This window comes from Hemicordylus capensis, chromosome 3 (genome assembly GCF_027244095.1).
Source record: "Hemicordylus capensis ecotype Gifberg chromosome 3, rHemCap1.1.pri, whole genome shotgun sequence".
Classification (NCBI taxonomy): domain Eukaryota; kingdom Metazoa; phylum Chordata; class Lepidosauria; order Squamata; family Cordylidae; genus Hemicordylus; species Hemicordylus capensis.
This window is the reverse complement of record NC_069659.1, coordinates 95061814-95084339: the sequence shown is the minus strand read 5'-3', so window position 1 is coordinate 95084339 and position 22526 is coordinate 95061814. Positions and strand designations below refer to the sequence as shown.

The 22526-nt window shown below is 39.9% G+C and overlaps 1 protein-coding gene across 2 annotated transcripts in view; it reads left to right on the top strand.

Annotated features, from left to right (window-relative positions):
- C2CD2 (C2 calcium dependent domain containing 2) overlaps positions 1-22526 on the top strand; it is a 46702-nt gene that overhangs the window by 10876 nt on the left and 13300 nt on the right. For both annotated transcript variants that reach the window (XM_053305577.1, XM_053305578.1), the window contains exons 3-10: positions 1761-1877; positions 5975-6079; positions 14534-14656; positions 14994-15114; positions 17417-17525; positions 18735-18796; positions 19849-19976; positions 20975-21146. In XM_053305577.1, coding sequence (XP_053161552.1) covers positions 1761-1877; positions 5975-6079; positions 14534-14656; positions 14994-15114; positions 17417-17525; positions 18735-18796; positions 19849-19976; positions 20975-21146 — 937 coding nt within the window. The remainder of the gene's footprint in view (positions 1-1760; positions 1878-5974; positions 6080-14533; positions 14657-14993; positions 15115-17416; positions 17526-18734; positions 18797-19848; positions 19977-20974; positions 21147-22526) is intronic.

Genomic DNA, 22526 nt, shown 5'->3' with positions numbered 1-22526 from the left:
CCGAAGTAAAACTTTTGCAGATTTGTTAGTGATGGGGTTGGAGCAGATACCTATGTTGACCTGAATGCCTGTCCACAGGCCATTCGCCTTCTTATGCCAATTTGTGAGCACTCTGCTACTCACTAAAGTGATGATGAATTGCTCAGTGTGTGTAAGTAAGCCAGAGGGTCATGTTCCTCTGCTTTTGAAATTAAATTGGCACCAAATAGTTAATAGGAATAACTAGGTAAACCTGTTCTTTGGAAAGACGGTAGCTTGAGAAAGAGAGGCAAAAGCATGAGATTATAATAACCTGGGCCACTGGCATTTTTAAAGGCTATGGGGAAAGAATGAAGGGATAATACTACTTTGCTGTTCTATTGACTGTAATAAAGATTGATTTGATTGAACTTTCCCAAGCTCTCAAGTACAACTTGAGACCATGAATAGTAGTAGTGTTGGCTCACTGAGTTGCTCTGAGGAGACTTTAAGTAAAATTTTATTAGAACCAGGGCAGATAGTGATGGGGTGGGTGTGTTTTGGTCCCACAGATATGTACTAACTTTGTAAACTGTGTGCATGTGTGTGCGTGCTGTAATGGAATGGTGAAAATATCTGTTAAATCTGCATTGGAGATGGATATATTTGTACTGAGTTTAGAGGCTTGAACTGTAAGAATGTGGTGTTAAGAAATGCATAGAGTTGATTTTATTTTGCATTTTAAAATGCAAGAAGCCACTTTTAATTTATTTTTGACATTTTGTATTTTACATATATCTTTCCCTGTTTCCTCCCATCCCTTCCCCCTACCCCACCCCACTTCTGAGCCTGGCCTTTTAAAAAGGCTACTCTTTTGTTCTTGAAGTTAAGCACCTTTCCTGTTAAAAGTACATTGCCAAACGTAACTGAGCCCATTCTAGAACATGAAATATCTCCATTCATTGTCAGTTAAGCCAAGGATTTCTTGGATATAAAAGGCCACAAATTAATCTGAGAATCCCATGATGTGTGGACTCCAATCCAGCTAAAAACTTGGTTTCAGGCATTATAGAAGCAGGGACAATGTACAGGGCTGCAGAATCCTTGAGACGTAAAGCCTGAACAGGGCTTTAGTCATTGTGACTAACTTGTCCAGTTGGTTTCAGTGGGACTTAATCATAGCTAACTTTACCTGGATTGGGGGCATGATGTGCTTGAAATAAATGACTAAAATGAACATCTTATTCAAATAATTAACCTGACATAGAAAACTCTCATGTGGTACTGGTAGGATATGGTATGAACCTCTGCTAAATGAGCAAAGAGTCACTTTTTCAAATGATTACTCTCTTTATATTTAGCAGCAAGAGAGTAACTGTCTCTATACAACCCCAGCACAGCATTTTTCTCCAGTGGCTATTGTGGTGGTGGTGGTGGTAGCTGTCTCTTTTTAAGATTGTCAGCCCTTTGGGGACGGGAAACCACTTTGTTTCTGTTTAAATAACTGAGAGTTTTCATTTAAAAGCAGTATATAAATACTTGTAATAGTTTATAGTAGTAATATGTCAAAATCATAATAATCTCACTCTGTTTGAATTTTTAAAAGAAATCTAATATTGCTGTAATGAATATGACAGTACTGTCTTAGTTCATCTGAGGGTAAACTCCTGTCTTGCCTTATTTTCTTCCAAATGCACTGCAGCAGTCAGGTCCTGAACTGTGGTCTCAAGCAATCTCAATAACATAAATAAAAGCACAAGTGTGTCCACCATCTCTAAAGCCATGCTTTGCTTTTGTTCCAGGTGGTCTCTTGCAACGTAGCTGGAAATGCCTTTAATTTTATTGTCAGTTTGTCCGATAATTCATCTACTGCAGAATGTCAGTCTTACAGTGTAAAACTGTCTCCACTTCACTTGCAGGTAATGTTTTGAATTTCTTTTACTAAATATTATCTGGCAAAAAATATGGCAGTTGTGGGGGGCGGGGGGAATGGATGCCTAGATATGCTTGAAGAAGACTCTTTTAAGTACTCCACACTCCACTTAAGTTTATTAATGTGTGTATCCTTTATAGAACTTATAGTGTGATTTGATGCAAACTCCTGCACTGACAGGACTCTAAATCTACAGTTGGCAACCTGTGGCTTCCCAGTTGCAGTTGGTATGATCCTGGCTGACTCTGCGCTGAGAGAAATCTCCAATTTTTGGAGTGTCTAGAAATCTGTTGCCCATGCTTAGACACTTGCAGTGTTTACAGAACCCTTTGCAGGCTCTGGCACCTGAAAACATCCTCTTGGCTTCCCCCTGCCAAAATCTGGAGCCTACTAATTTGAGATATTCAACCTCAAATCATATTTTTGTAACTAACCGTGACAATAGAACCAGCTGGCATGAAGAGTGTTAAGGGGAAGGAAGGAAACACATGAGCAAGCTGTCAAGTAACTGTGTGATTGAGCCCCTTCCCCAAGATTTCAATAATCCTGACAGATTTTCTTCCATCTCCCCTTCAAAATCTATAGGAAAGGTGATTTCTTCCCTGGCGTATGTGCAAAGTACATGCTGTTGTCTACCGATATTTATACAATTGGTGGATATTTGTTTCAGGGGTAAAATGAAATCTATGTTTTGGGCAGGAAAGGTCCTGCATAAATCCCAGTGAACTGAACGGGAGAGTTTGGACAGGAGTAGTGCTTGATAGACTTTTCCCAGTGATTTGAGCTTCAAAACATTTGGCCTGGCCCTGGATTGTAAGAGCTGCTTTATCTGTAACCCAAAGTTTGTGTGTACTCAACAAAACTTCCCCCATAAGTTAACTTCCCCTCCCTGTAAAACCCTTATGCTATATTACAGTTTTAAAAGTGGCATGTTTGAGATGCTGCTTGAGAAGAAACAAGTTCAAAGTACTCTTGAGTTCAAGGAGCTAGTTGTGCTGCTTTCTGGATCTTGGCAAATTAATCTAAGATTTTGCCATTCCACAAGTCCCAATATCTGTATTATACAGTAGTTGCTCTGGGATCCTAATAGTAATACTTTAGAGCATTCATAGCCCTCTTGGCAGTCCTTGCAATAGCCTTGTAAGGTAGGCAGGTATAATAATAAACTTTTCATTGTTCCCATATCTCATGTGGAGGAGGTGAGTAGGAGTGGTTTATCTAAGCAGGACCAGCTTTATGAAGTGGGCAGATTGTCCCATGAATGGCCTGCAGAGGAAGGAAAGTTAAATTTACATTTATTTTACTATATTTACTACATTTATATCCTGCTCTTCCTCCAAGGAGTCCAGAGCAATGTACATGGTTATGTATGTTCTTGCAGCAACCCTCTGAGGTAGGTTAGGCTGAGAGATAAGTGACTGACATAAAGTCATCCAGTGAGTGTTATGGCTGAATGGGGATTTGAACTCGAGAGTGGGACTCCCCAGTCCTAGTCCAACCACTACATCACAATAGCACCCCCCGCTAAGGAAGGGGGAGAGATCATGATTTTTATAGGGGCAAGAAAAGAGATAAGGGAGAAAAGAAGTGGGCTCTGCATTTGTTGCTCTGTTTCAGGCAGCAAAATGTCTCGGACCAGTACTATGTCCAAGCTCCCTTTCTGAGCTCATAGCAAAGGCAAAATTCTAACCGGGGACTTCTTAATTCATAGTTTGATCAGTTAACCATTCTACTGAACATCAGCTCTGCATCCTAAATGTCAGATCTGGATATTTATCCAAGATATCAGAAGTGTTATAGTCACTGTACTCTGAACAAATAACTTTAAAGGTGAAATAACGAAGATGTGGATATGTTTGTGTTAAAAATATAAGTCCCAATACAAAAAGAGTGGTGTCTGGATGTTTTTTTTAAAAGCACCTAACTTTGTACCTGCAGCTGTTTCACTAAAATTCAAAACCATTCCAAATCGTTCTTTGTCATGATCCTAAATAAGCTTTCCTTTAGTCCTGAAGGCACCTGGAGATGCCCCAACAGCAAATACAGTTTATCAGTAGTGTATAGCACAATAGAGCCTTTAAGCATATGGTGTTGGAATCATAGGCATTCTAGTTCAGTAAGTAAGACAGCATCCATATTAAGTCATGACCAAGTCCCATTGAAACTGGTGGGAATTAAGTTAGTCATAACTAGCTTGTCATATTATTTCAATGGTGCTTAGTCATGACTAAGCTGGATGCTGCCCAGAGTTTATTAGTAAGGTTCACCTGACATTTAAAATCAGGAAAGAAGCTATTTCTAAATCTGGTTGGGGGGAAAGTTCCTCGTATCTCATGCTGCTATAAAGGGATAGAGCAGGTCCTTGTTTTACCTACCTAGTTTCCAAGAGTCCCTGTTAACACAATTTTCAAAATACCTATTGGCAATTACCTCATGTTCTCTGGGCTCTAGATGGATATCCTCTCATTATTTGACTCTTACCTAGGTATCAGGAAGAAGAGAATCTAGCCCTGTTCTTTTACTAGGAAAGCAGTGTTCCCTCTAACAGGGATTCCCAGCTGTGGTTGACTACAGCTCCCAGAATCTCCAGCTGCAATGGCTTTTGCTTGGGGATTCTGGGAGTTGTAGTCAACAACATCTGGAAATCTGTTAGAGGGAACACTGTAGGAAAGATCCTTCAGAACTGCCCAAAAGTTGTCCACTTCCCTCCATCCTGAGGTTTTTCAGCTCAAGGCCAGGCAATATGCAACTTCTTTCTGGGGTGCTGGGTCAGGGGAGAAAGGTGTGATCAGAAGGAGTGCACAAAGGAAACAATAGCTCTTCACATTCAAACTGGGGCAGGCTAGTTTGAAAGCTCTGTTGATTTATTAAAATGGAGTTTGGTCCTCCTAAAATGGAAGCCATTTGTATCAAGCTGACCAGTATAAGCCTGGTTTACCACAAATATGTTACTAATATTCCATATGCTCTGAATTGGAAAATGTTATGTTCTTTCTTAAGTAACTGTAGAATCTTTGCTGCAGTAGGTCTTGTGGTAGCAAGCTGGTCTTGTGGAGAGCTGGTCTTGTGGTAGCAAGCATGACTTGTCCCCTTAGCTAAGCAGGGTCTGCCCTGGTTACTTTTGAATGGGAAACTACATGCAAGCACTGTAAGATATTCCCCTTGGGGGATGGAGCTGCGCTGGGAAGAGCATCTAGGTTCCAAGTTCCCTCCTTGGCATCTCCAAGATAGGGCTGAGAGAGACTCCTGCCTGCAACCTTGGAGGAGCTGCTGCCAATCTGTGTAGACAATACTGAGCTAGATGGACCAATGGTCTGACTCAGTATATGGCAGCTGCCTGTGTTCCTATATAGATGGTTGGGTTCTGTGTACTATAATATTGAGGCATTTTCAAATGAATATGCTGTATAGTGCCCTAAAAAAATTAGGGCATTATTTAATCCAAAGTTAAGCATTTAATTCTAATTTATTTCAGTGGGAGAACTTAAACACATGCTGAAATCTGTTTCATTGTAATATATGGGGACAAAAAGTACTTTGCTTTGGATGGCTCATGTTCCACAGATGGCGTATTCTAGCTGGTTTTTGTTTTTCTTTTTCCTGTCACAAATGGCTACCTAACAAAATTATTAAGTCAGTTACTAGAAAAAGCCATTGAGGAACAGATAATTTTAAACTGGAAATACCAATCAAGTGTAGCTTTTTGATAGCAATTGTGTAAAATCAGTGCTATGGTTTAGAAATGAAATGAAAAATGAAATGAAATGAATAAATGGTTCAGGATCTAGCAAATATGAAATCTAAATGGCAGGACATCTTGATACATCAGTTCTATAGCTGTGATTGTTAAGTTCACTTAGCTTCAAGAAAATGGCTACCATACAATAATATGCATCCAGTTGGGTTCCATTTTTAGCTATAGAAGGCATAAAATTGCCAATACACAATATTGCGTAGCTAACAATAGGAAAACCCAGTACTTGTTGGCTGAAGTGTGACCAGTGTGTCAAACTAAGGTTTAAGGCCTGTTTATATAAGCAAAACTGAAGATGTATACCTTTTATCTATTTCTTTTTTCAATAGCTGGAACTCTCAATGAAAGCCAAAGAGGAAGACATCCAGGTCAAGTGGTCTTTTATTCACACCACAGAAACTAATATTGAAGTCACGCCTATTAAAGTGCAAGAGGTATATTTATTAGCTTTTGCTTATGTCTAGCTTTAACATCTATGAAAACTACAAAACAGATTCATCATAAGGTTCACAACAGCTTGTAAATGTTGCCTGCCCCTTACTTTGTGACTAATACCTTGATTCTATATACAATAGGACTTGCTGCCAAGGAAGTATAGACAGGTGGCCTTCGTTATTCATGGTCCCAGTTGGGACATAGGGACCCAGTTCCTTTATTCACGGGGCAGAAACAGGGTTATTTTCACCTATCCACAGTACTTGAGTGGCCGGAAATGACTTCTGATGTTATGATGAGAGCCAGCATGGTGTAATGGTTAGAGTGTTGGACTAGGACTGGGGAGACCCGAGTTCAAATCCCCATTCAGCCATGAAACTAGCTGGGCCAGTCACTTCTCTCTCAGCCTAACCTACTTCACAGAGTTGTTGTGAAAGAGAAATTCCAGTATGTAGTACACCGCTCTGGGCTCCTTGGAGGAAGAGTGGGATATTAATGTAATAATAATAATAATAATAAAGCAGCTTTACTGGGAACAGCCTATATTCTGCGACGATATCTATAACCATTGACAATAAAATTCTGGCATCCCAGGTCCTTGGGAAGAACTCGATGTCTGGGTAAAACAAACCAGTCAATAGCACCTGTCTGACTGTGTAAAATAATAATAAATAATAATAATAAATCCCCCAGTGAGGCACTACCTTGGTGTGGTTGTGGGGCTTACGTGCTCTGAGGAAGGTGAGAGCTATGCCAGAGGTCCAACCATACTGGACAAGTCTCACCAGAGGAGCCAGACAAAGAGTGCCTTTCCCATCAACAATATAGTGAGACGTAGCTTTAATAAATCTATACCGGATCGGTCGTCGCATGGGCCAACAAGGACTGTGCCAGTTTCTGGAGTCCCTGGACATCTGGTGGCAAGTGGGCAACAGGTCTCAGGATCTTTAGTTGAGCAACCAGGGCTGGAGACTGCAAAGTTACTGGAAGAAATGTCACTTAACCAAAAAATATATACGAAAAATGCCAACAAGGAAATAATGATCTGCTATTACAAGTCTAGTCCAACTAGAAGAGGTTATTTAAAAAGAATGTACCAAATTTGGAAAGAGAAGCATTCAAATACAGAAATCACAGAACAAAGCCTAGCAGACCAGAGAAGATTCATAATAAGAAATAAAGTATTCACAGGAGTTGAGCTGGAAGAACTGCAAAGAGCAACACAGGCTCAAGATATGGAAGACGAATTACCAACAACTGAAGCAGTTGCTCAGGCGCAGGTGGAGGAGGTGTTGGAAATAGAGGATGCCACTGTTGCTGAACTGTTTTAAAATCAAAACCAGGCAACCTCCCCTTTGCCTTTACCTCAAAAACCCGAATGCCATTTAACAGAAAAGCAACAAGAGCGAAAGCAAAAAATAACTGAGCACATGAACCAAACAACCACCAGGGTTCGACTTCCCGCTCTAAAAACAGTTGCCAAAAAACTGGCTCAGGCATTAAAAGATGTCAGTGCTGCACTTGGAGAAATAACAACCAATAACTTGCAAGAAACAAACCAACTAATGTACAGTGCAGCAACAATAACAACACAAGAGCTCGGATATAAGATCAGTGGACCTGTAAAAAAAGAAAGTAGTACATCACCTAAATGGAAGATTAGATTAGAAAATAAAATCTCCAGGCTTAGATCAGATGCTAGTAAACTGAAAGATATGAAAGACAAGAAGCTGAAGAATAAAAACACCAAACAGTATCTGATCCAAAAATATCACCTAGATTCAAGGAAAATTAGAGAAGTCCTGGAAATAATAAAGCAGCAAATAACAGCAGTCAAAGAAGATTAGCAGATATGAAGCCAGAATTAGACAATACAGGCAGAATCTCCAATTCGAGTCGAATCAGAGACGTTTCTACCAAAGCATAGAAGGAGAAACTGCAAGAAACATAGCAACACCAAATAAAGAAGAAACAGTGCAATTCTGGGGGAAATTATGGGACAATCCAATAGATTATAATAAAAAAGCAGGCTGGATGAAAGAGGTCAAAAAATGTAACCAACAATTGCAAGACCTAATAATAACACCAGAATTAATAAGTGAAAGAGCAAAGAAAATTAAAAATTGGACTGTTCCAGGCAACGATGAACTGCATGGCTTTTGGCTTAAACACCTAACAAGCCTTCATAAACAACTATCAAAACAGTTCAATCACATTTTGCAAGGAGGTGATATTGAACAATGGCTAACAATTGGGAAAACTCATCTCATAATGAAAGACCCAGCAAAAGGTGCAGTTCCAAGTAATTATAGACCGATAACCTGTCTGCCAACCATGTTCAAATCAGGGGCGTAACTATAATAGGGCAAGGGGAGACAGTTGTCTGGGGCCCCCCTGCCTTGGGGGGCCCCCCAGAGGCAAGTCACATGACTGACTCCCCCAGCCGCGCACCCGCCCGGGCTTCCTTCAGTTGTATTCATCCTCCGAAATTTATGTGAGTGTTAAGACCTGGAGCTACCAGGACAGCATGTCTTTCTCTAGTACCATTACATGACTTGCATTGTCCACAATTTACAAAACCTTTTTAAAAATAATTGAGCTTCAGTGATGGGGGGCCCATTTTAAAATCTTGTCTCTGGGCCCACTCCAACCTTGCTACACCCCTGGTTCAAATTATTAACTGGAATAATAGCAGATGAAGTGATGCAACACTTATTAACTAACAAACAGCTTCCAGTTGAACATAAAGGAAATTGCCCGAACACCAGAGGCACAAAAGACCAGCTGCTGATTGACAAAATGATTTTAGAAAATTGCAAGAGAAGAAAAACAAATCTAAGTGTTGCATGGATTGACTACAAGAAGGCCTTCAACTCATTGCCTCATGCATGGATACTAAAATGTTTAGAAGCAACTGGTGTCAGCAAAAACATTCAGATATTTATTTAAAAAGCAATGAGCATGTGGAGTACACAGTTAGTTAACAATCAATGGTGAGACACTTGGACAGGTTAGCATTAGAAGAGGCATTTTCCAAGGGGACTCACTATCCCCTCTGTTGTTCGTAATCGCCATGACCCCACTTTCACAAATACTAAACAAAACAGGCCTTTGATACCAAACATCGAAAACATCCAGTAAAATCAACCATCTGCTGTACATGGACGATCTGAAGTTGTATGGAAAGTCCCAGTCAGAAATCGAATCGCTGCTAAACACTGTCCATATATTTAGTAGTGATATAGCAGTGGAGTTTGGACTAGACAAGTGTGCTGCATTAATAATGAACAAAGGAAAAATAAGAAAAACAGAAGGAATAGAACTGCCCAATGGAAGCAACATCAAGAACCTGGAAGAGAAAGAACATTACAAATACTTGGGCATTCTCCAGGCTGATGACATCGCACACACTGAAGTTAAAAGAAAAATTGGAAGTGGATACATCAGGAGAGTTAGAAAAATCCTCAAGTCCAAACTCAATGGCGGGAACACCATACAAGCCATAAACACCTGGGCTATACCTGTTATCAGTTACACTGCAGGAATAATAGACTGGACCCGGGCAGAGCTAGAGACGCTAGATCATAAGACCAGAAAAATAATAAGCATCAATCATGCTCTGCACCCCTGCAGTGATGTAGATAGGCTATACCTCCCTTGCAGCTCAGGTGGAAGAGGAATGCTGCAAGTCCATCAAACAGTAGAGGAGGAGAAAAGAGGCCTTGAAGAATATATCAGTGACAGTGAAGAAGATGCACTTCAGATGGTCAATAACAAGAAACTATTCAACACCAATGAAACAAAGCAGGCCTACAAGAAAAAGACCAAAATAATCTCAGTGGTAATTGGCACCCTGGGTGCAGTTCCAAAAGACCTTGAAGAGCACCTCAACACCATAGGGGCCACAGAAATCGCCATCAGCCAATTACAAAAAGCAACTTTACTGGGAACAGCCTATATTCTGTGACGATATCTATAACAGCAGCAACAACACTGACAGTAAAATTCTGGCATCCCAGGTCCTTGGGAAGGACTCAATGTCTGGATAAAACAAACCAGTCAATAACACCTGTCTGACTGTGTTAATTAATTAATTAATTAATTAATTAATTAATTATTATTATTTCCTGCTGGCATTTTATTGTGCTGCGTCATTTTATGGCTCTTTTCTGCAAGCAAACAAACCTCACGAAAGAACAAAAATTGGAGTATTTGGAGGTCTTAGGGGTATTGCTAGAGAGTTGGAGAGCAAGGTACTGTGCTTATTTCTGCACCTAACCTCCCAGTACCCATAGAGTCAAGGTTTCTTTTTTCACAGCTTCATTATCTGCAGAAATAGGTGGGAATTGAATGTGTCCCTTTGAAAGGCTTAAAATTAAAAGTTCTTGCCTTGTTACTTGCATGAGTAATAAGCTGCTACCTTTAATATACACTTGTAATAATAGTCTACAAACATATTTTAATGATAGCTACAATTTGATGAATGGTGTGACTAATTCCACATTCCTATCTGGTTGACTCTACCTTTCTTTCTTTCTTTGAGGATGCTGTCCCACTTGTAAAACCCGGCAGTGTTGGAACCACTGTATGTGTTACAAATAAGGCTGCTGCCTGCCTCAATTTGTTCCTTGCAGGGATCCAGACTACTACTGGTAGTCTTCCACTTGCACAAGGGGCTTTTAAGCTCCCTTTTTCTGGTATCAGAACCCCAGAAAACCACTTGCAAGATTAGGGAACCTTTCAGAGCAGCAATGCATGAGTTACAAGGAGCTACTGCCTTAATATTGCACAGGACATTTGGCTACCAACTACTTTCCCCATTGGGCACGCAAGGTGGCTAACAATATATAAAAATAAGAGTATCTCCAATCAAGTTTAAAAACCATAATGGTGTTAAAATCAATCTGATTAAAAGCCAAAGAAGAAAGAGGCATCAAGATAATAACAAAATCTCTACAGAGCTAGAGGATCAGAGTTGCAATAAGAGCAGCTTGCCTGGCTGTGCAAGTTGGAGGACATTTGGAATAGCCTGTTTAAACAGGAAGGTTTTTGATTTACCTTTAAAAATAAAAAATGAAGGCAGCGATGGAACTAAATGAATGTTGGCAAGGAAGGAATTGTCTGAGTGGGGGCCGCCACAGACAAGGCTTGCTCCAGACAAGGCACATGGCCTCTAGCCTTTCCTCTAAATGTGGTGGGATGTGCAGGAGAGCCTCTATAAAAGATCTTGTGCGCAGGGCAGGTTTGTGGTAATACATGTCCTGTATCTTGTTAGTATTTGGCCTCAAGGATAATATACTTTTAACATTTAGTCTTGTGCTTAAAAATCTGTCCTAAATATTGTAATGTGGGTCATCATCTGCGTAAGAACTTAAGGTTTCGAGGCAAAGGACTCGCTTTTTTGTGAAACACTAAGAATTCTCAAGATTGTTCAGAGTAAATGGTGCATAGTCAGCAATAGTCAAAATGCTGCAGTATGACTGCAGCAGACCCCTCTTGGTGAGCAACATGGATCAGCAATTTTACTAATGACTTGTTCCTAATGACTTGCAAGGACTTGCCAAGAAGCAAGCTGAGCAGTGTGATTTCTGCTCTGGATCTTGGCTAATACCCGACTGTGACTTGGTTTCTAACCTGGCCCCTGGCTATATTGTTGCTCTAAGTAAATGCATCATGACTTTACAATTTCCTCTGAGCACTCTTTGACTGTGAGTAAAGGAAATATAGCATTCAGGGCTTGCAAGCCGGTAAACTGTTATTTATTAGTTGAAACTTCTCAAGATTAATCTTGCATACACATGAGAATGCTGCACTCTGTACATTGACCTATCCTATTTACAACTTTATAACAAATCTAAATTTGTATTTTAATCTTGTTTCAAGACTCCTTGTCACTCTGACAATTTTCTGTGCACCTGAATTTCATGAATGCTACTTCTGCTCAGCAGCTTGGACTGGCAATCCATCATCCTAAACATGGTTCAAACCATGGTTTGTGGAGGGGGGAGGAGGGAGCCCCTCAGCACCCTTCTTTTCCTCCTCATAAATCTGGCTAAATGCAAAAGTTAAACCACTTTTATTAAACCACATTTTTTGGTGAGAAACTGGGAAGCTAGGACCTTGCTTTGTTGGAATTGCTTAAACTAAAGCAGGATATCAAACCATGTTTGATATCTGGGTTTGTTGGGATTGCAATTTTCCAATTCAAATGTCACAGGAAGTTGTGCTTTAACAAACCAGGAAACTTTGTTTCTAGGAGTGCAAGTGGGGAGAGAATATTTTGGCTTGTTGCTCCTTCATGGTTTGTTCATGATCCAGCAGACTGGACCTCAGAAATATTGAATGAGATTTAGAAAAAACACAAATCCCCTGCTAACTGGGCAAAGAGGCACCTTTTGATTCTCTTTATTTAGCAGGGGGAGAGTAACTGGCCCTATCCACCCCCAGCACAGTACCTCCAGTGACTGTTGCTGGTGTCTATCTTGTGTTTTTTTATTGTTTTGTTTTTTAGAATGTGAGCCCTTTGGGGACAGGGAGCCATCTTATTTATTTATTATTTCTCTGTGTAAACCACCCTGAGCCATTTTTGGAAGGGCGGTATAGAAACTGAATTAAGAAGGGGAAGAAGAAGAAGATCAATCATGCTCTGCACCCCCGCAGTGATGTAGATAGGCTATACCTCCCTCGCAGCTCAGGTGGAAGAGTAATGCTGCAAGTCCATCAAACAGCAGAGGAGGAGAAAAGAGGCCTTGAAGAATATATCAAGGTCAGTGAAGAAGATGCACTTCAAATGGTCAATAACGCGAAACTATTCAACACCAGTGAAACAAAGCAGGCCTACAAGAAAGAACAAGTCAAGAACCAAGCAGAAAAATGGAGAAATAAGCCCCTGCATGGTCAATATTTGCACAATATAAGTGGAAAATCAGACATCACCAAGACCTGGCAATGGCTTAAGAATGGTTACTTGAAGAAACAGAGGGTTTAATACTGGCTGCGCAAGAACAGGCACTAAGAACAAATGCAATAAGAGCAAAAGTAGAAAAATCAACAACAAACAGCAAGTGCCGCCTTTGTAAAGAAGCAGATGAAACAGTGGACCACCTGATCAGCTGTTGTCAAAAGATCGCACAGACTGACTACAAACAAAGGCATGACAAGGTAGCAGGGATGATACACTGGAACATCTGTCAATAATACAAGCTACCTGTAGCCAAACATTGGTGGGACCATAAAATTGAAAAAGTGGTAGAAAATGAAGATGTAAAAATATTATGGGACTTCCGACTACAAACAGAAAAACATCTGCCACACAATACACCAGATATAACTGTAGTCGAGAAGAAAGAAAAACAAGTTAAAATAATCAACATAGCAATACCAGGGGATAGCAGAATAGAAGAAAAAGAAATAGAAAAAATCACCAAATGGAAAGGCTGTGGCAGAAAAAGACCAAAATAATCCCAGTGGTAATTGGCGCCCTGGGTGCAGTTCCAAAAGACCTTGAAGAGCACCTCAACACCATAGGGGCCACAGAAATCACCATCAGCCAATTACAAAAAGCAGCTTTACTGGGAACAGCCTATATTCTGCGACGATATCTATAACAACAGCAACAACATTGGCAATAAAATTCAGCCATCCCAGGTCCTTGGGAAGGACTCAATGTCTGGATAAAACAAACCAATCAATAACACCTGTCTGTGTAAACAAGAAATAATAATAAAAAATAGTGAATTTAAATGAACAGACATCCTGTTCTAGATAACTTGATAATGAACTATTAATACATTGATTATCTTCATAAATATCACCTAGAGTCAGTAAAAATGACATAACTGTACAGATGCAGTTCATGTCTCATACTATAGAACTGAGGTGGGAGGGGGGAATAGAGTTTGGATTTGTGTAGACCAGGTTCTGGGCAACCTTGGAACACATTGCTGTCTAGGACTAACGTATAAAATGGACTATAGTGAACAAAATATGTATATTATATTATCTGGATCCATTGGGATAGGGCACAAAAGAAATTAATATTAACAAAAACCTCATGATTTTTCTCTTTCACTTTTCTCTCTTCTTACTGGCTTTTATATTGTTATACTTGGTGCACTAAGATTTGGTGTCATTCTGGCATAAATTTTCAGGCATGCCTACTGATATACAGCATGTTATAACCTGAACCAATTCCAAAACTTGTAGTTTGCTTTGTGTTACCACAGGTTCAGACGAGATAATATAGCCTGCCTCTTAGCACAACCTGTGCATCCAGCAAAGTGTTCCGCTAGCATAAGAGTTGCAGAAGTTTTACAATAACTTCCTTGTAGAGCAGGTAGTTGTAGATGTCTTTAATAATTGAGTCAAGCTACATGCTAAAGAAAAAGATGTTGAATTTTTTTCCCTCATGTGACTTTTCTGTATTTTACTAGCAATGCAGTTTCTCTTTCTAGGACCAGACAGATGGGACATGTGTAGTGCCAGAAACACTTAGAAATGTGTTGCAGAATCTCATTGGTTCAGCATCTCCTTCTGTGGTTCTCTGTACAAAACCTACAGATGTAAAGACAATTCAGGTATTTCCTACTGGTCTGTATCTTATTCCTCACTGCTACACTTTACAGTGTAAACAGGGCTGCACAACTTGGGCCCTCTAGCTGTTAGACTACAACTCCCATCATCCTCTGCCATAGTGGCCAGTAGTCAGGGATGATGGCAGTTGTAATCCAACATCTGCAGGAGGGCTGAAGTTGTGCAGTCCAGCTCTATAGTGAGACTTGCATAATTCAGTGCTTTGGCTTTGTGTACATGAGGATTCATGATATGTAATACAAAATTATTGTTCAAGTGAGTTGATGTGAAAAAAGTATTGGATTGTTCAGAGCCATATTTGTTTTGTCTTCCACTTTACAGAATGTACAATATACAGGAACTCTCCCTCAGGGCACTAGTCCTCCGAAACCTCCAAGGGTTCATGAACTAAAACTGCTAATGAGGAACATTAAAGCTACACTGACCAATCAGTGCACTACAGGTAAAATAACTGTTTTGTTTCCCTCCCCAAATGGTAATTTTGTTGTTGTTGAGAATTTTCAAGCAATACATCACAGTATCCCACAAACAATAAAGGATACCATTGAGTTTTGCTTCAGTATGTACAGTTTGTTTGGATCTCTGTCCTCTCCAATGTGTGGAGTAATTCCATAGGGAGATCCATCTAATGACACATCAAAATGTTTACAAACATACATCTTGAGGAGTTGTTCTGCCTGGGGACTCCAGGCCTTTAGAACACACTTTTCACCCGTGCAAAATTAAAATTGCCTGAGTCCTTGTTGACAGGAGGCAAGGATGTAAAATTTGCCCCCTGCTTTGGTCCCTGGATAGCCGAGCCTGCGCTGAAAAGTATCCCAGGAAGGCAGTCATCATCATACTTTATTTACGGTCTTTGACCAAAAAAGAAATAAAAATCTTTACATAATTAAAAGGAAAAATATTAATAGGAAGTCAGTTACACATAAATGGCTAGCAGCTTTTGATTAATAATAATTACACGTAAAAATAAAATAACGGCATTGGTAAGGCGTAAGTGTATGGGCATAATTTAAAATTAACAGTAAGGAACCCAAAGTTGTATTCTATTCTTTTGAAGTTCTTAATCTGGTGACCACATAACAAAATTTAGCCACAACGTATGAAATAGTTGCATCATTATCTGCTAACAAATATGCAACAAGAAGATCCTCAGGTTGTTCCCTCATATCATTTAACAGTGGGCTGATTAATTGAGATCTCAAGTTTTGATATATTGAGCACTTCAAAAGTATGTGGGCCATGGTTTCAATCGCCTCTCCACAGGGGCATTGCTCTGTCCATAGTGCATTCCCAGGACTTTTCGCAATTTAGGCTTCCAGTCCTAACTAGAACTAGTTTGCTGCTATTATGACAGTACCTGTTCTAGAAGGACCTCAAGCTAAGTCAGAGATAAATGGATTCAAGGAATAAAAAGAGGGAATGAAATATGTTTAAGTATAAGGCAACTAGTTCCTAATGATCCATACAGATGGGGAAGGAGAAGGCAAGTTTAGCTACTTTGGTTCTAGGAAAAGGTGTAATAATACCATCTTTGCATGCCCCTTTCCCCCACTGTAGTGCAATTGGTTCTTAGGTGGCCACTGTGAGGCAGTACCAATTGCTTCTCCCTCTCCTAGTCATATTCTAAGGTCTGGAGTAGCGTACAGATTTATGTGAATGTTTATGGTTAATTTGGTTCATAAATGGATTTATATATTTGCTGATAGTGGGATTTGTATGGCTTACATAGGATGATGATGTACTTCGAACTTCAGTTATGATGAGAACTTGGAAACTGAACTATTCTCATCTCTGTTGTGTTAGCAGCTGTAAATGGTCTCAAACACAGCTCACTTCTTAGTAACTTCTCAGACTTGCCAAAAATTGTACTTTTAAAATTTATTTTAAAATCTGAATAAAGAGAGGGAGAAGCTGCTTCAAATTTAAGCCAAAAATAAGAGTGGTCACAACATTATGAAGTACAGTATCCATTTTGAAGAGGTGTTTTATAACTTGTCCATCTGGTTTTGTGGGCCTCTCTACAAGCCCATACTTGCATACTTCCTTAACTTCAGGGCACTCGAGCACTAAGGGAAATAACATGTTGCATAGCCTTCTGCCTGTCTTCATTTGCATGTTCTTAATTGCTCCCCCTTTCTAAATGTTAGTCAATCTAGATGGAATTGGTCCTGGAATGTACTGTTTTGCTTGATTTGATTTACATTTGACCATTTCCCCCCCCCTCCATCCATGAAGCTGTAGGTGGATGACTAATGGGAATTTTCAGTGCTCAAAGTTGCTTCAAAAACCTGAAGCTCTTTTATCATACATCTGTAAATGTATTTCTGGCCATTTAAGAGTCTGATCCAAATTGCTGTTTTGAAACTGGGGCTTTTGCTTTGAAAATGTTCTGCATTTCTTGTTCCTATTGGCAACATTCCTTGACTGTTCTTCCTTGAAAGAACAGGCAATATCCTATGCACAAAGAGCTGTATACATCCTGAATTATCTACTTTCTCTACCACTTTGCTCCTTTCTGTCATTGTGTACTGATCTTACAATGTTTACCTTGTTGGGTACAGCTTATATAAATATTCATAATTAAGCTCACACAAAATGCCTAACATGAAAATAACTTCTCAGATCAGTGTAAAGAAAATGGAAGCAGGACCCCCCCCCCTTGAATATGAAATATATAAAGAATTCACCTTAAGCAATTCTTATTTGGTAAGAACCTTTTTTCCTCCTTGCCTTCATTATAGGCAGAATTAAGCCATTGTGCATAATTCAGCTCAATGACCCTTTGCAGAAGTTTTCCAGTTCTGTAGCCAATAATCCCATGGACCTCTCTTGGAAAGAAGAGTTCATCTTGTAAGTACCGAATTCAGAAACACATTTGAAAGTAATGGAAAGTGTAACACCTTCTTTCTATTAACTTTCCAAACACTGTTATGAAGGGAGAATGTACTCACTTAGCATTCATGTTTTATTATAAGAGCCTTACAAACTATTTTCTGGATCATATTCATAGGGAAAACTTCTAAATTGTGATTTGGGTTTAAACTATTGACAGTGTTGCCTGAGAGAGTGGATAGTACAGTTACATATAGACAGAGCAGGATATCATGATGTAATGCATCTGTTGCTCTTGCACGTTCATATTCAAAGTGAAATATTTAGCTGCTGAAAAAAGTTATTCTATTGGTGATGGTTCTATAGTATTGGTTACGCACAGGACCTCCACTAAGACTTGCTACATCGTCATCTGGTCTCTCCGCTCCCTCCTCTGCACCATTTTGAACACCTTTCCACTGGGACACCTCCCCAACCCCTATTTCTTTGCATCCCCACTCTGGTTCCAGCCAGGAATCGGGTCCCTGGTTTGTAATCAAAGAGAAATGATCCGATAAGAGCTATATATTGAGTCTTCTGCCTTACTGGCTGTTCCACTTTGCCAACAGGCAGCCACAATGCCAGTGAGTCAAACTCCCTATTTTAATCCTTTGATCTCTGTGTGTAGCAGTTCCAGTAGTTGCAGCTGCTGCAAATACTGACCTTATTTTTCCTTCACCTCAAGAGAGCAGCTTGGTGGCCTATACTCGCCCCACTCCCCAATCAGTCAGTTACATTTTGTGTTTCTGTTGCCATTTGAGAAGGAACAGGCATCTCAATCATATGATGGCTGCATACAGACCCTCTTGGGCTGGGATGAAAGAGTTATTGCTACAATTTTCTTTTATATGTCTTCCAATCTTTTAAAGCTATTGAAACAATAGCAATTAAATGAGTGGCTTGCACTTGTTTTGCAGTACTAATGTAACAGAGAAGGCTGAAGTGATGTAGCTTCAGTATTGAAAACAGTACAATGGTCTTGTATAGTAGCTCTTGCAGTACAGAGCTTCCAAGTATTTCTTTTTCATGGTGGGGCTCATGTGCCTCTTTAGCAGGGACATGACAGACATACGTATAGCATATGCAACTTTTCCAAGCATGTAAGTAGACTGCAGTTGGCAACTATAATGAAGTGTGAAATTCTGCCTTTCTGAACTTTTTTTAAAATGCAGACTTGTTTGTTCACAGTGAATTAAATGCCAAATCAAAAGACCTGCAAATAAAGATAGTAGAAAATGGGGAACTGGATAGTAAGTATTGCAGATAATGTAATTCACTTTATGCTTCTAATTATTATTTTGCAAAAATCTCATAAGATGCTGACCTGTCTATTATTGATTCAGTTGTGTAGCCTGATCATAAATTTTGCAATTCCTCAGATGTACAAAGTTGTGAGCCTATGAAAAACAGCACAAGCTTTATCATGGGTCATGCACTGCTGCAGAGAATAAAACTGTATTTATTCCGGTGGATCTTTAACCCACAAAGTCTTAAGGGCTTCACTTATTTTTCCATTCAAGAGCTGAATCTGACAACCTCCACTGGGCAGACTGGTAGTATTTATAATTTTCCTCTCTTGTAGACAGTTGCTTCAGATTATTAGGTTCCAGTAATTCTCTCAAGAATGTGACAATCTGACCTGTCACCTGCACTGTAAATACCTGGGTATTTTTGTGTAGGCGTGGTGCAACCGTGCAGAAATTTGTACAGACATAAATAGGTGACACAAATATCATGAATAATGCACTGCAATTGCTGCTTGTGGTCAGATCATGTCAAAATCTTCTTTGTTGCTGCATGTATTCTCCTGAAGTCAAAGAAAAAATATATATAACTGCTTTTAAAAAAATCATTCAGACACTGTTTTGGATAAATCCTCTGGTATTCAAAATCTCAAAGCCTCTTCTCTGGGTAGCTTTTTGTTTTTGATGGTAGTAGTAGGCATTAGTTTAAAAGATTCCCAGAAACTGACAATCCAGTGCATCCGTTCTCATAAGCCAAGCTTTACTCTCAAAACTCCTTGACTGAAGAAGTTTAAGAAAGATGTTTTGGGAAGATCCTAGAACAAACTAGTTCCTCCTTTCTTGCTTTATTTTAGAGATAACTTTAACTTCATTCAGTTCAAAATGCTCCCAAGGGTTTGAATTGGAACTTTTTTTCAAAATAACCTTTAATATTAATTGCTCAGACTTGATATTTATTGTTAATTTTTATTTTATTTATTTTATTAATTTATATGCTGCCTTTCATTAAAATAATCCCAAGGCAATATTAATGTATTGCTTCTGTCTTCTTTTTCCAGGTGGCTTCTCGGCTTTAGCTACTGTGCCTTTGGACTTGTTCAGGAAACAGCCTTCTGGACACAGAAGTTTTGCACTGCACAGCCAGCTCAGCAGCAGTAGCTCTGTAGTAGGATCTCTATTTGCAGAGGTAAAATTTCAGATGTGTAGCTAGCTTTTTGTATTGTTCCTCTTTTCATTATCGTTCATGCACACGCACATTTTGAATCCTGGCCCAACACAACCCATTTTTATCTTAAATATAAATACTAGGGATGTGAACAAAATGGATTTTGTGTTCTGTTTTGAGTTTGAAAGGAAATGCAAAATGGCCAAAATGTTTTGGCAGAACAGTGGCCAAGCCGGCTGTTTCATCAAAAACAACTCAAAATGTTTCAAGAGTTTCATCCTGCTAAGGCAGCTGGCAGCTGTTGCAATGCTAGGAACATATGGAGTCATAATTGTGTTGTGAAAGAGCAACTTGCCTGGCAGTGGCAAGATTCTGGGTCAGTGATTTTCGGCCATTTGGACTCTGTGAAATGTGCATTCTGTGTTGGGAGGGACAGATTCCCTCTTACTGTGTGCTTCTGCAGCATTTTTCAAGGCAGGGTTGCAAAATGCATTGCACTCTGTGAGAGTAGCTTGTTCTGACCATAGAGAACAATGGGGAAATGCAAAGCATCCCATTGCTCTCCATAGTAGCTCCTAGGGACACCAAAGTTGGTTGTGTGGTAGGGCATGATGAGTGTTACCTACCACCCAACCCACAAAAGAAATGGGCGGGCAGGCAATTTTTAACACATTTTTAACCTTTTCTCCAAACCCCCACCAGCCCTTTATCTAAAGAGTGTTCTGTTTCAAGCTTGCAACACTTGAAACAACCTGTTTAGAGTTTAAAGGTTTCGCAGTCAAAATGTTCTGTACATACCTGATAAGTACCACTGCAAAGTAGGTATTAAAATGCTACAAAACAACTTCTGCAAATATCTACATTATTTGAAAGAGGTTCAGCGGGGGGCGGTTAAATTTCTGTTAAAGCATTAATCTTATCACTTGATTTCTTCCTCTACAAAAGCCAAAGTAGCAGCCTTCATCAACACATTCTTTCTGTGTTGCGTTTATCTGGATTGTCAATCTTTTCCTCTCTAGTTCTCCTACATAGAACCTTCAGAGTCTAGATACATGCAAGCTCCTGTTAAATTTCCTGTTGCAAAAGTAGAAAAGGATAGAACTGTGATGCCATGTGGGACTGTAGTCACTACTGTTACTGCTGTGAAAGCCAAACCTTTAATAGACGGGAGATCATCTGCTCTGCATTCAGGTAAAAAAAGAAAATCCAGCATTGCACCTGAAGCTTGTCTTGATTCTTTAATACACTTGTATGTTTATGAAGGATGGGACACATCATTAATCCATCTGTGGTCCTGTTACCCAGTTACCTTAACTGATCATTTTACACAAAGCTGAATCTTGCAACTGTAATCTTGTAATGGCCTCTGTAGCCAGCTTTAGCAGAGTGGTTTCATGGTAGGCTGAAAAATACCTACTCTGTCATTTAGGTGTGAGTGGTGGACTAGTACTCTCATGTGTGTTGTCCTTGAAATTTTCAAGTAGTGAAATGATGCTATTGAAAATAAGTAAATATATCAGCAAAGGGGAGAATGCAGCTTTCCCCATGCCATTCCCAAGGTCATGGGCACAGAAGAAAACCTTCAAAAATATTGTAAGAGGCTGCTAATATGGAAACTTCACAAATCTTCACTCTGTCAACAGATTTTTAAAAAATATATATCCAAAGCACTTAGCTGCATACTTAAAATGGCAGGCCACAGTACTGCTCTCAGGGGTTATGGAAGCACAGGGCAGCATCTATGCAATACATTCTTCCTTTTTCCTTAAAGCACTGGCATTATTGCTACTGTAAAACTGATACAGTGAGAGGGAGAGAGGGCTATAGCATGTGTTACATCTTGGAACCATCTGTGTCTCTCATTCCTGAGACTATATTAAAATACATGCTCATGATGACTGAACATGCAAATAAAATTATATTGTAGTAATAAGGAAGATGCATTGTCATCGCTTAATTTTGGAGGATACGGATTATCAAGACCCATTTCCAACTGGCTTTAGAGCTGGCTTTGGGATAGAGACATCCTTGGTCGGCCTGATGGATCATCTACGCCAAAGAATCAACAGAGAGAGTGTGATTCTCGTGGTTCTTTTGGATCTCTCTGCAGTCTTCAGTACCATCAACTACGGTTGTGCATGGAACCGGTTCAGAGGCCCTTATGGGCCTCCGAATTGGTTCGAACAGCAGGTGGTTCCACTAGTTCAAAGGCGGGGGTGGTGGTGCTGCTTTAAGGGCAGGGGATGGTGCACTTACCCATCCCACCACTCTTCCCTGCTGGTGCTCCATTTTTAGTAAGTGGATGGGGTGGCAGCGTACTTCCCTGCCTCCCTGTTTGCCTCCGTTTACCGGATATACCCGGAAGTATCTGATGCTCCTGTGCATGCTGGCGCAGGCGCACGACAGGCACAACAGGCGCACGCAGGTGTGTCAGATACTTCCAGGTATATCTGGTAAATGGGGGCAAACAGGGAGGCAGGGAAGTACGCTGTCACCCCATCAACTTACTAAAAATGGAGCACCAGCAGGGAAGAGTGGTGGGAGTGGTAAGTGCACCCTCCCCCACCCTTA